We start from the raw sequence: 13,787 nt of genomic DNA, 5'->3' as shown, positions 1-13,787 counted from the left end.
TAGCCCAACAGCTCTCCACCATAAAGTATCCAGATCAAGCAACAGCAAAAACCCAGTAGAAAAGATTTTCCAACCTTCCACCCTTCAAAGGGGGAATCATCCTATGCTGCTGACCTGTGTCAGGACACAGGACTGTACCATGCTTTCAGAGCAAAGCACCATCACTTGAAACACTTACCTACTTTAGGCTGCCAGTGATGATCAGGTAATTCAGAAACAGGGAGCCCAATCCAGTTCAGATAGCAATCATTTAAGAGGTTTGTTTTTTCTGGAGTTTTTTGACATAACAAAAGTATTGGAGTTTAATGCATCCAGTAGACAGCTTGAAGTTGGATGTCAGTAGTAACTGCAACAAGTGAGCTCTTCTCTCCCTGTTTATGCCTACAAATTCTGTTTGCTCCCATGCAGTATTATCAGTTATACTACAGTGTGATGACCTGGTTTACAGAGCCAAAATGAAACATTTTGAGTTCATTTTCTCACAGAAGAACTGGAGTTTGCAACATCAGCTTCAAGTAAACAAATTCTTACAGAGCCAGAGCCCAGGAATAAAAATTTGAATTCCCACAAGATACAGCCTGTGTAGCCATGTTGCTCATCTGCCTTTATAGCCACAGAAGTGTCCCTCCCAAGTTCCCAATTCCCAAAGTTGCTTTCCCACCCAAGCCATTATTTAAACCTTGGAGATCAAGAGCCAAACTACAGCATGATTATTTATTATTCTTTTTTGGTAGTACAAAGGCAGCTTTACAAAAATGGCCAGTAGTCACTACCACAGTGAAATTTGTTAAAACCTGATTCACTGTAAACTGAAACCTGCAGGCAGGCATCAACTATAAGAGACAAACTCTCTTCCAAATCACTCAGTTAGCAAAGACAGATGTCTCAGTACAGCTTCAGCACATTCCAGTGTCGGCCCATAATCTTGACTACTTGTTTCCAGGACATACCCAGGAATAAGAACCTTAAATTGGCTGGAAGTTCTGCCACTGCTGTGGCTGCTTAAACTGCTGAGAGTAAACCATTCCTCTTCATTTACAGGAAAAGTAGATGAATACAGCAAACTGAAGTGATAGAGGGATGAAGACGCAGTTCAGGACTGCTGACCAGTTAAGGAACAGTCTGTTCATATAAAGTAAGCATTTAGAGAAGTATTTTTGGTGTATCACGTTCTTTGTCAAGTGGGCTGCCCCTTTCCCTCTCCCCCACCAAAGCAGTGGAGTGTTGGTAGAAAAGGGGAGCCATGGTAAGACTTGGTAATTGATGACATTTTGCAAGAAAATTCAGACTTCCGATCTATAAACGAGAAGGTGATGTGCCTAACTTAGTCCTTCAGCTGGGAAACTTCATAGAGGTATGCACCAAGCATCTTCACCCCCTGGATGTAGTTGTACCTGCAAAGAAAACAGTTTCCTTTAGCAGTGTCTTTACTGAGCTTTATTTCTAGCTAATGTCCTATTTGCAAAGCCCACACATGAGTCCTGTGTACACGATAAACTCCGTGGGAATTGCTGCTGCAGGCAACAGGCACAACTCCCCAAACCCCTACATCCTCCCTGCCAAGACAGAAACATCACTCTTGGGGGAGAGGGTAGCCAAGCTTAGAGACCAAAATATAAAACCTGCTTCTGGTTTCAAGTGTGTCAATCTAGAAATCAAGATTGAGCTACACACTAGTTACCCAGTCAGTCTCTCTGCTGGGGAGAATGGCATTTTCCATCCAGAGAATTAAACAAAATCAAGAGCTCAATTCCTGGTGTTTTTCATAATACATACCAAGAAACACTAACAGAGGAATAGATATTCTCTTACCTATTTAGTTTTTCATTTTGAGAGTGAGCACCATCATCTGCAGCTCCAACAGGAAGCAGCATGACATTCTTGCCTGTGGCTTCTTGAAAAGTAAGGGTAACAGGAATGCTTCCTCCCTCCCTCGTCAAGTCTGGTTCAACTCCAAAAACTAGAAAAGTGATACTCTAGTCAGTTTGAAGTCTGTGTTTTTTCCCCACAAACCCTCACTTAAGCCTTCATGTACCCATCTGTACCAGGTGCTGGCCAAATCAGCTAGAGTGCAAAGGCCACAGAACTGTGGAGCTTCTCCCCACAGATGTAGCACTGGAATATTGTCACTGACAGAGTTCAGTTACACACCAACACTTCATCTGAAGGCCTGTCTGTATTGCAACACAAGTTAGAGTTGCTCTAGCTGCCCAATACAATCTAGCAAAATTGATTAAGAGGGGTGCTGTGACTAAAATTCATAGAATTTGGCTTAGCAGGTGATCTGAACCGACAGTCTCATCCTTATGCAAAAGCAACACCACACCAACAAACTTGTCCCAGAACAGTAAAAGTGATTTTGATATTGAGTATCTTTGCTTCTGGTACCTCAGATTTCCATTTAAAGGTTGCACATGACATGCTTCCTCACTTAGTGAGCCAAAGTTATTAAACATGAGTGCAGAGCACTTAACACTCAGAACATGACCTCCTCAGTGTTTCTTGAGGTGCTGGAACAAGAAGCTTTTAACCCTACCAGTGCTCAGTGAAAAGCCCACTGACCTGTCTTCATGGCCCTCCTACCAGCCATGTAGTGGGGGTGGTTGAAGTCTGACACCCAGGGTTTTCCACCATGGCCTAAGTACACTTTGAATTTGTTGGGACTCTGCAGCTCCGCAAACTTTTTGTTCAAGTAGTCTTCAACCTGTAAGAAAGATTGAATGATCTTATTTACTGTTAGCTTTTGTATGAGCACTGGCAAAGTTCATATTCTAAAAGCATCTTAGGGACTTGCAGATCACTACAACTGTGCAACAATACTTTTCCTATTGCTCTTATTTTGTATTATTCCAATGATTCTCTGCTCTGAAGTCAGAATATCTTCTTTAGTCAAATTAACAACATAATGCAAAACAATTAGCCAGTATGTCAAACACTGCTGCTTTTGAATATGCATTTCTGGCAGCCCAAGTGCCCTACAATTTGGTTAGCATTTACTCCTAAGCCCCTTTGAGTTTAGAGAAACTGAGTAATCAGACCACTACAGGCCACTGGGGCACCACAGGATTCCCTCAGTTATCTCATGTTGAGGTGTAATACGGGAAAGACAGCAGGAAAGGAAATGAACAGAACTGCTTTAGAAAACAGAATAACTCTTCCCCCAAGGCAAGGTGAACAGAAGTTTAGAGACACTTGTTTGGATAGCAGCAATTCATCACAACATACATTCTTTGTGACTTCCTCAGGAGTCATGTTTGGCACAAGCCTGATTGAGAACTTGCCAATCACTTTCCTAGGAATCACAGTCTTGGCACCAGAGGCTGAGAAGGCTCCTTCAATTCCATGAAGAGACAAGGAAGGGTATCTCCATCTGTGCATGAGGATCTCTCTCTGCAGAAGCAAAGAGAAAGATGCAAGGTTACATGAAGTTTGACAGAGCTCCCTAAACTAATGATTTCTTCAACCTAATAAAGAACTTGCAAGAAATAGTGCTTTTTCCCCATGCAGAAATGCAGCTCCTTGAAGATCACTCAGAAGCTGTTACTCCCATTAAGCACATATTTTGACAACACAGCTGGGTTCTCAGCACCTTAAGAGACTCAGCAGTTCTAGTCTGGCTCTCTCCTAGCTCTGTGGAACTTATGGGACATGACCAGTCTGATTCTGATAAGGACACAAGCAGCATTTATAAGGTGGTCAAGCACAGTTTGTAGGTAACATTGAAAGCTCTGATTCCCACTGCCTCAGGACAGGCAGGTGCTTTCATCACCAAGAAACTGCTTACATTCACATTTTCTAAAAGCCTCACCACTGCTCAAACTGAGGCTTACAGTGTGCTTTTCTTTGTATCATCAGCTGTATTAAAAAGCCTGAAGTCCAGGTTGATTAAACTGACCACCACTGCTTTCCTGCATTTCCTCTCTGTTACCTTGAGCACAGCTGTTCACTACACTGGATCCCAAATTCAGTGCAGTTGTTGAGTTGCCCTGAGCAGACACAGGTGCACTGTCTCCAGCATGAACTTCACAGCAGAAATACAGGACACTTAATTTTGTGTCCTTTATATTACAAGTTGGTTTTTTTCCAGGTACAACCTGCCTCCAATCTCCTCTCAAAGCAAATGTAGCTGTCACAGTTCAAATGTCTCAAGCACATTTGCTTCCCATCTGGAATTTACAGTCATCTCTTCCTAGACCTAAAGCCTTTCCTGCATGTATGCAGCTTAGAAGCCCCTTAGCTGGAATTCCTGTTGAGCCAAGACTGAACAGCTTCAGTTCAGTATCACAAAGAACATCTTGCCAGCTCCTCCTTATATCCAAGCTATAATTCATCCATTACTTTAAAGGACAAGGCTCAGCAAGGAAGCCTGTGTGCTCCCACAGTTGATATAAACCTGAGCATGTAAAGACAAGGTTGAGGATATAAATTGTTACTTATACCTATTTAAGTTTGAAATCTCCTGACAGTACTAGGACAGAAGACAGATCTGCACATGTAAACTTGCCTTTTACAACACCTGTGTCTGCTTTTTATGACAGAAGATGTATTTACATCTAGGGTTTTAAAATTAGTATGTAATACCTATACCTTGTAAGATTCAATGCTGTTAAAAGCATTCATTTGGAGAGGTCCCAGGATGAAGATTTAACTTTAGACATGAGTTAATATTGAGATTGTTCAAAGATTTGGGCTGCCTAGTTCACGACTGCAAAACAGTCCTTGTTTGCCAGGTCTAGGAACACATTCAGCATGTCAGCCTTGAATTCGGCAAAGCTAGGTTTCAAGCTCTTTTCTCACCTAAGGAGAAATCATCTCTGAGAAACTGCTTTATTTCTGATAACATTCAACTTCCTACAGATGTAGAAAATCAGACTTTGTGTAGATTGTCACCTGACCTCTGGAAAGTTGCCAACATTCTTATCTAGCATTAAGAGAACAGCATTTAAGTTCTGTACAAGTTTCAAATACTATTTATATAGAGTAAGGAGCAAATTTAGAGTTGTCAAGACTGCTTGAATTAAACATGGGATAACCTAGAATAAGTTTTCAAGCACCTAACACTAGCAGTTCCTCTGCAAAGTGGAACAGTGCAAAGTATGCAGTCAACCATACAGTAAGCAAAATTATCTTCAAGGCATTCTCACCATTTTGAAGACATCAGATGAATTCTCTGCCTAATAAATTACTTAACTATACACACACATCCACAGAAGCTTGTTTCTGTCTCCTTGAATATAGACAGCTTGATCTAGACAGGGTAGGGGGGGAATGCAGCACACCTTTGCATCATGCAGAAGTCTTGTTGCTCCTACATCTTTTGCATATTCTGTCAGGTCAAAATCAATCTTCTCGTATAATGCCAGCTCCTCATCAGTAACAGGTGCCACTGCTTCATTAACACCTGGGATGAGGATTTTCCCTTTCTTGTCTACAAGAGAACCTGTAAACAAAAAGCACCTAATATCAGTATTCAACCAGAAGATACAAGATGTCATTGCTGGGAACACTTTCCTTGGGAAACAGAAGTCTTGGCCTTTTAAAAACTCTGTAAATGAAATGAAATTCAGACTTCTGTTTTCCAGACCATGCACCACTAAGCATGGAAGACACTTTAAAGAATTTGCTTGTATCTAAAATGTGCACTTCCTTGCTACTGTATTTAATTCTACTGCTACATTTCACTGGCTGTCTGAAGGTAGGATTCCCAAAGACTTCAATATCACACCCACAGCAGAATTTGAGAAGACAGCTGATTTAATTAGCATGCAAATTTGCAGCAAGGTTTCAGGGAAAGCTAAGAGTAAACAGAAATTCTTGGCAAAACCTTCACCGTGTTTCTGTATCTAAGGCAGTAGGCTTTGCATACCTGGCAAGCACCATTTCACTGGTCACTTCTTTGCTACTGCAAACTCAGTCATGCTTGGATGGTTCTTGCTCCCATTTTAAATGCATTCAGTGAAACCTGTGTTTTCTTACCCATTAGAGCAATGAGATCTGTCATGGCCTCATGTACCGAACCACCATAAACTCCGGAGTGTAGGTCTTTGTCACAACATTCCACCTGATTGAAGTGAAAGAAGATTCAGCATGGAGATTTTGCCATGCAGGGAGGAGATAAGAACAGTCAAAGCACAGCTAGAACTTGATCTGGCCAAGGGTCAAGGAGTATCCCCATCATTTGTTCAAAGCAGAGGGCAGTACAGTGTCAAGGAATGAGAAAAAGGCAGAGGTATTTAATGTCTTCTTTGCCTCAGTCTTCAATATCCAGATCAGTTGTCCTCAGAATGCCCAGCTCCCTGAGCTGGAAAGTTGGTGATGGAGAGATGAGGGAAACCCATAATCCATGGGTGTGGTTAGTGGGATGGTTAGTGACCTGCTATGTCAATTAGCCACCCACAAATCTATGGGCCCAGATGGGATCCATCTCACCCCAAAGTATTGAAGGAGCTGGTAAAAACTTGTCAAACCATTCTCAATCATCTACCAGCAGTTCTGGATTATTGGAGATGTTCAAGCTGACTGGAAAAGCACAAATGTGACACCCATCTATAAGAAGGGTGTATGTGAATGAAGATAGCTATGCTATGAGACAATCCTTCAGTGAAGGTGCTGGCTTATCTTGCTTCACACATCTGAAAGCTGTCCCACGCACCCAAGTATCAGACAGAATAGCAAGAGAAGGATGTTTAGACAATTAGGAAAAACCATTCCACATAAGTAGCCAATTTCATTGTTTCTGAAAAAAAGCTACTGCCATGAAAATGTTTGCACTACCACTCTTCTCCAGTGGAAAAATCAGATTAATAATAATGGATTTGCAGTGTATTTCAGCACTTACCTCTATGAAGTAGTAGCAGATACCTCTCAAACCATAAGTGATACAAGGCTTCTTCTTGCCTAGCCAGTAGTTGTCAGAAATGCAAACATAATCCACATCTTTAAAGAAAGTATCTCGCTGAGCAAAAATCAGTTCATCAAGGCCTTCAGATCCTGATTCTTCCATACCCTCTAGGCAAAACCTAATATTTACTGGAAACTCCTTTGAAATGAAAAACAAGAACAGATTAAGCATGTGAAAACACTTGACTCCTTCAGTAATCAGTAATTCTCATCTGTCGCATTCAAAGCGGAAAAACAGACACAGCTAAAATAGTTCCATGACAGTGGAATTTGTTAATTATACACAAACTGGTTTAAAGTTTGGACTGTGCTTATGTTGAGAGCACTTACACCACCCTTTATTTGATGGAATCCAAACTCTTGAAAAAAAGTCATAAAAACTTGCCCCCAGACCCCTTAAGCATGGGAACACAGAAGAAACCTGTTGCCAAAGGTTAGCCACCAGGCTAGGAAAACTAATATAAGCCACAGGAATTGCATGCCACAGTAGGAACAGAGCTATCCTGTCTATCCAGTCTAATATATTCTATATACCTAGACAGCAGCTGAGAACTGGTTATTCCTCTCAAAAGCAATAGGAACTTGTCTTGCAAGATAAAGCAGAGATCCTGAGCTATTTCTGATTGCACATTTTGTTTAACAGAAATAAGCAAAGCTCCCAGTTTTAGTGTTACTAAGTTAACTTCCTCTTAGAGCTCAGTGACAGTGAGACATTAAGCTTTGATAAAGGCCAAAGTAATTTGACATCCTTACATGATAGTGATCACATGTGATTATTCCTCCTGCTCCACATGCTTGCATATGTATTTTCCTTCCTACATATTTCATTAAAGGAAAACTGTTAGAAGTGCAGCCTAGGCATCTATAGGACTAACTTGTCAGTAAGTCAACTTAACCCTACTAGGAAATCAGGAAATTTACAGGACTATTGCATCATTCCTCCAATCAGCTGAATAAGCAGGCCTCCCTCACAAGGGTTTGTGGCTTGGATAACTTTTATTGCTAGACTCAGCTGTGTGTGAAAAAGCAGAATATGTTTTGGGCACATACCTGGTTAGTTTGTTGATAAGCCTCCAAGGCATTCAGCCAGGCAAGCACTGGACCTTTGTCATCTGTTGATCCTCTCCCATACAACTTTCCTGTAGAAACAAGATACTAATTAACCAGTGAGGAAAAAAAATAGTATGAAGCTTCCTCTAGCCTAGACAAGAACATTTGGTTTTGGATAACTTTTTTTAACGCTGCTAAGATAAACTTTCATTTCTGATTCTTCATAAGTAGCAGTTTTACATCCTGCTTCACATACCCTTTTAAGTGGGACAGGTACAGAACTGCAATCGTTCTCCCACTTACAGAGCTTCCCCACCTCTTCTCCCAGCTGCTCCCTCAATAGCAGTTTATTATAAAGCCAGGAAAAGCCATAGCTGCCTTATCCTTCACAATAATATAATTTTCTACAAACACCTCAGTGTATAGAAACAAGTTTTCTGCTTTTAACAGAAATCTATCAAGTATTATTTTCAGTTCATTACTTTTTTGATAGAAGAGTAAAAATTCAGTAGCTACTGACAAACCACTTCTCTGGATTCTCCAGATAAAAGCAGTTCTCCCTAGAAAGAAGAATTTAGTCAAAGACAAGTTTCAGAGGCCACAGGGGATTCCCAAAAAATGTAGCACATGCGATCACAGCAGAGGCAATTATCTGCACAACTCAGAGCTGTGACTACAACTCCTAAGCACTCCATGTAACCAGTGAGAGAACAGGCCAGACACCTTGCAAAGGTAAAGAGCCATTGGTGAATGTCTCCTGCATGGCCAGGCTCCACAGAGACAAGCCACAGCCTGAGGCAAGTCTAGGTCTTGGTAGGAAATGAGATAGTCCAGTTTAGTAACTTGGACTCTGCTGCCTATGACTAAGTGCCCAAGCAGAAGTACTAATTAGCACAGATACTCCTTTCTGGCAATCATTAATGATTATGGAACACAAGTGGTTAATGTCCTATTGATATGCCCTCTAACACTGAGAAAGTGAAACAAAGAAGCTGTGGGTAGCATCAGCTTTTAATAGAAAAAGAACTTTTAAGTCTTCTTGAGTGCTGGCAATGTTGTTTCAACAGGAGATACTGCACCATTTCTTCATCCCCATTTATGGGAGAGGGACAAATTTTAGGGCAGTACCTCTGCAAAAGAGCTTCTGTAGTACTCATTATAGAGCAGTTAAATACAAGGCAACCCAGAGAGGCTGCTGTGCCACTCCAGTCTCCAGGCATAAAGAAGTTGTGTTGTGTATTTTTTCTCAGTAACAGTTCAAAATTCCTGCAGTCTGACATTTAGTTCTAAAAATCTCTGGCAATAAGCCAGCACCATGGAAGGCAGCAGTTAAGATTGTACTGTAGCTACAAGGAAGAAAACATGCAAATTACAGCCTAGACTATCAGAAAAAGAAACAATCCCAAGAATAGCTGGGATTTTGCAGCTAGATTTTTTTGCCATTTCCCCACCTGCACATTTTTACCTCAACAGTATTAAATAAACACCCATACCAGTTCTTACTCCGCCCTTTCAATCAATGGCACAGCTTTGGAAAATTGAGGAATACCCCACTTGTTACACAAATGTTCATCAGTTTGTGAGGTCCACTGCTCTTACCATCTCTTTCTACCAGAGTGAAGGGCTCACTATCCCAGCCATCCTCTAGTGCGGCTGGCTGAACATCCAGGTGACCATATACACACACTGTCTTTTTGCGTGGATCCGTGCCCAGTGTTCCCAAAACAATTGGCGGTAGGGGGATCTCTGATCCATCAGGCAGCTAGAAATAGGAAGGCAGAAGTTTTATTACAATGTAGAGTCTGAGTTTTAATCAGATACATGAATTACCTTAATACTATGGAGGTTATGAGAGTAGAGGCACAGACAGCTAAATAAAACTAATCTACTTAAACCAATTGCCAGAAGCAGCGTGCCATAGAAGGCCTGATGGCATCATGCCAGTTAGTTTCCTGACAAATCCCAGTAACAGTCAAAATGTTCCAAGCCACTTAGAACTGTTAACTTTAAACTACTAATCCTACATCAGATTTTAGCAGAGCAAGTTGTCCGCACGCCAAACTGCTATATCTAATGCTGTCCTAAGCATAAGTGATAAACTCCATTCTATATTGCTTGTCACTGCACTTTCATCCTGTCCACAGTATAGCTCTCTGGACAAAAATCTCCTGACAGTGGTAAGGCTGGGTGTAACATATGCCTACACCCAAATAAGATCAGCATAACAGACATTTCTCCGTACCAGCCTACATTGTTACGCTAAGGGCAGGGCAGTGCTGATGAACTCAGTTCAGGAGTTCAAGAGTTGACCTTAGCTTAATCCCTTGGAATACCCCATAAGCAATTATCACATGCTATTCCCAGTCAGCAACTATTTCCCTTCCAGTGAAAATGTACTTCTACACACGGTTCGGCAGATGCAAGATCAGCTTTGACTTTTTGCTTATATGGGTCCCAAGCTCCAGATTTTTTATCAACAGGTTACATAGTCCTTAGCCAGCTGCAGTTCTACATGATTAAAACACTACTGCAAGAATTTACAGTAATCAACACACAACAAATTGCTGTGCAGCAGTAAAGCAACTTTGATCTGACAAGTTCAGTTGCTTTACATTGCCCCTCACAGATATAGCAGCAACACACAATACATTGACTAGGTCTCTCTATACTTAATATAAAACAAAACACTGAAGGTAACTCTTGAAGATTAAAGTTACCTAATAAAAATATTACATATAAAACTCTAAAATCAGTTCTTGCTACCAAAATGTTACAGTGATGAAAAGAACAACTTTGTCTCTGAAATAATTGAAATGCTTTTGATGGGGTTTTAGGCTGTAGGTAGTAGCAGAGCTAGAATTAACCTACAGATTCCCTCCCAAGTCAGCCGTTTTCTTGATGTAACCTCTAGCTACAAACAAATGTAATCCAGTTGCCCAAAGCAAAAACAGCTCAGAAGGTTCCCATAAACACAGATCTCACTCAGCAGCCTTTCAAACCAATTACAAGGACAACCTCCTAAAACTAGTAAACATTCCAGTACAAGGTTTTTAATGCCACTATCCAAATCCTAGTTTAACAATTTTGATATGGGTCTTACTCTGAGGCAGGAAGCAGCTAGGCACCTCAAAGGAGGAGCATATCAAGTGGATATCCCTAGGATAAGATCGTCATCATCATTCTCACAGGCACATACATTTCTCAGGGGAAAAAAAAAAAGCAGTCTGGATAGCTAAAAATGAGGAGGCAAATCATTCTTTTAATGATACTTTTGTATCTAGTAAGGGAGCAATGCAATCCTGTGACAAATGTAACGCTTCTGAAAGAGTCCAGAAGTCTTTTGGCAGACTTACTGAAACTTCTGTCAGTATCTTTATCATCTATGGGTTTAAGGACCAATAGGAGCCTGTTGTTTAAATGGCTATAATTTTTGTTTGCAGGCGCCCTGTTCATGTTCAGTTCAAAAAGTATTTAAAACTCATTTAATACAGTCCAAAATTTAATTCAGCATCTTTAATTGGCTCCCAAGGTTTACTATAAACAAAGTTTTCTAACAGAAGGTTCAGACTCTGTGGTAGCAAATTCATTATCCTAAACCCCAACAGGCTACTTCCTTTCAAGGCCACTGCCCACAGGACCCTTGTGTGGTGGTCCTGACCTAGAAGTCCACCAGGCACCAAGGAATTAGTGACCCACAAAGATAAGCTGAGTAGCCCAAAGCTTGTGCCATGCTATGCTGCACACACAGCTTCACCTTCCTGCCTGTATTGTGCTGTGCATATCCCTGGACTGTAGGATAAATAAAGCCACTTGACTGTAACCAGAAGGCAGATGCCACTGGGCACTGGGGATTACATCACCTGCATGTCTTTGACTTAATCTAAGTGCATCAAGAAATTCTCACACAAAATCCTTTTTGTCAGTGGAACTGAACAGCTTGAATAAATAAAATGGAAAAACATTTCTATGCATGGGATCTGCACAATATATTGGATGCTGGTTGGATGCCTGCTAGATGGTGCACAGTTTGGAGGTGCCAGTATCTGCAGGGACTTCAGAATACCCATACTATCATCTTTCTTTATAGTGATAAGTCCAATAAACAGCCTTTCAATGGAGTCTAGGTGCCTTTCATACTGAGAACATAAGAAACCAGCACTTTCTCATGCAAAACACCTTGTCTTCTAAAGAGATTTTTTCCTACTAAGCTGGCATGGAGACGCTCACATACCTTTTGTTTCCCAATATCCATAAGTTTGGTTGTGCCTCCCAGTCGCTCAATCTCCTTCGCAGCAACCTCCATCATGTGCTTGATTTCACTCCTCTTCTCTGGCCATGCTGACACGCTCTGGATTGCCACCCACTCTGCCAGGCGCTGCAGAGATGGAAGAGCTACAAGTTTTACTACACAACAGGCACCATGCAAATACCACCACACCTTGTAATTCAACAAACACTGGCTTAAGTCAAGATCAAATTGAGGCAAATCAACTCTGTCATCTGCACAAAGACTTTTTGACCATTAATATTATTCTCAAAAGTTCTCTAAAACTTCACTTGCCTACAGCTGTCCTTGCTGCATAGCACAAGGTCTACAGACACATCAAGTAAGCTTAAGAGTATCAAAACTTGTACTTATTGTACCCCTTTAGTTGTTCTTTAAGTATCCAGAACCAGCTAAAGTATTTTGGGCCTCTCAGAAAGGCCATTTTAGCTTTTTCTCCCTGCATGAGTTCAGCAAGAACAACTGCCTGAAATCAAGCTGAACACTTGGCACAGTCCTTGCCTGGGCTCACCATGCTGTACCACTGATTCCTTCATGGATGAAAGGGATTATAATACAACCTGTAACTAAACAGCAGGTAACAGCAGGTCAAGCAGCAAAGAACATCTTTGGAGAGGGCAACCTCTCCCTCTGTACCCCAACATAAATTGTTTTATACACGAAAGCTTTGTTCCAGACTCGTTTATAGTATGTTTCATCTCCCATCTCCAAAGGGAAGAAACTGTAAACCTAGTTTGGCATTCAGAAACCAGTGTCAGCTTCCTGTACCTCTAAATAGCTCACCAGTTGCACTATACAGTAATAGTAATTTCCTAATAAATTTACCATGGACATTAAGGTTTTTGAACAGAATTATGCCTAAATTTAAGATCCAGTTTTCTGGCCTGACTCAAATCCCTCACACTTGCTGCCTGTTCTCCCCTCTCTCCCATTACTTGACATTATTACTGGCCATATCATATAGATGTAACAACAAGCTTGAAGCTGACCACCTAACTTCTCATATCACATAGGTGCCCATGCTGCAGGACAAAACTCAAAAAACTTACCTGAACATAGAGGTCCTGGTGCTCATCAATGTATTTAAAGAGGGTTTCAAGAGCAGACATTTTTGGACTAGTTTTCAGAACAGTGTTGCTGAAGATTCTGTGACAGAAAAATAATTTAGCTTTCACAGGGTTAAGAAGCAACAGTCAGTAATCAAGAGCCACAGGAGACTTTCACCTTTCAGCTTCTAATGCCACACACCAAGCTGTACTAATATAAAACTTGAGGCCTCTCCCTTTCATGAAATCACCACAGTGAAGTGGTTAAACAAAACATATTTAAATTTCAGTAGCACTCTATGCCTCTCCCCTCAAAATAACTTTCAAAGTTAAACTGAGCAGTCTTGTCTTTAGAGATACTTCAAGGAAATCATACACTTCATTTTACTGCAGACTTACAGGAAAAATGTTACACAAGTAAAATGCAGCTTCAAAGATTTCATTAGATTTCATTATGAGCTCAACTAATACATGCCATAGGCTTGAATGCTGATAGCCAGGTCCAA

The 13,787-nt window shown here is 41.0% G+C and overlaps 1 protein-coding gene across 1 annotated transcript; it reads right to left on the bottom strand.

Annotated features, from left to right (window-relative positions):
• Positions 1 to 700: 700 nt before the first annotated feature.
• Positions 701 to 13,443, bottom strand: CNDP2 (carnosine dipeptidase 2). Its single transcript, XM_068193689.1, has 11 exons — positions 13,285 to 13,443; positions 12,182 to 12,325; positions 9,550 to 9,712; positions 7,951 to 8,039; positions 6,839 to 7,039; positions 5,977 to 6,061; positions 5,280 to 5,440; positions 3,226 to 3,390; positions 2,563 to 2,704; positions 1,813 to 1,960; positions 701 to 1,394 (listed from the first exon to the last, which is right to left on the bottom strand). The coding sequence occupies exons 1-11, from the start codon at positions 13,342 to 13,344 to the stop codon at positions 1,325 to 1,327; spliced, it is 1,428 nt and encodes a 475-aa protein (XP_068049790.1). The 5' UTR covers positions 13,345 to 13,443; the 3' UTR covers positions 701 to 1,324.
• Positions 13,444 to 13,787: the final 344 nt, after the last annotated feature.

This window comes from Anomalospiza imberbis, chromosome 1 (genome assembly GCF_031753505.1).
Source record: "Anomalospiza imberbis isolate Cuckoo-Finch-1a 21T00152 chromosome 1, ASM3175350v1, whole genome shotgun sequence".
Classification (NCBI taxonomy): domain Eukaryota; kingdom Metazoa; phylum Chordata; class Aves; order Passeriformes; family Viduidae; genus Anomalospiza; species Anomalospiza imberbis.
The sequence above is the reverse complement of the archived record's forward strand: the minus strand, read 5'-3'. Positions and strand labels throughout refer to the sequence as shown.

Excerpts from the sequence above, each read along its gene's own strand:
- CNDP2 (XM_068193689.1), bottom strand. The coding sequence starts at position 13,344 with ATGTCTGCTCTTGAAACCCTCTTTAAATACATTGATGAGCACCAGGAC. Across the intron at positions 5,441-5,976 it reads AGATCTCATTGCTCTAATGG|GTTCTCTTGTAGACAAGAAA; the intron begins GTAAGAAAACAC and ends TTTTGTTTACAG. Across the intron at positions 3,391-5,279 it reads GACTTCTGCATGATGCAAAG|AGAGAGATCCTCATGCACAG; the intron begins GTGTGCTGCATT and ends TTGCTTCTGCAG.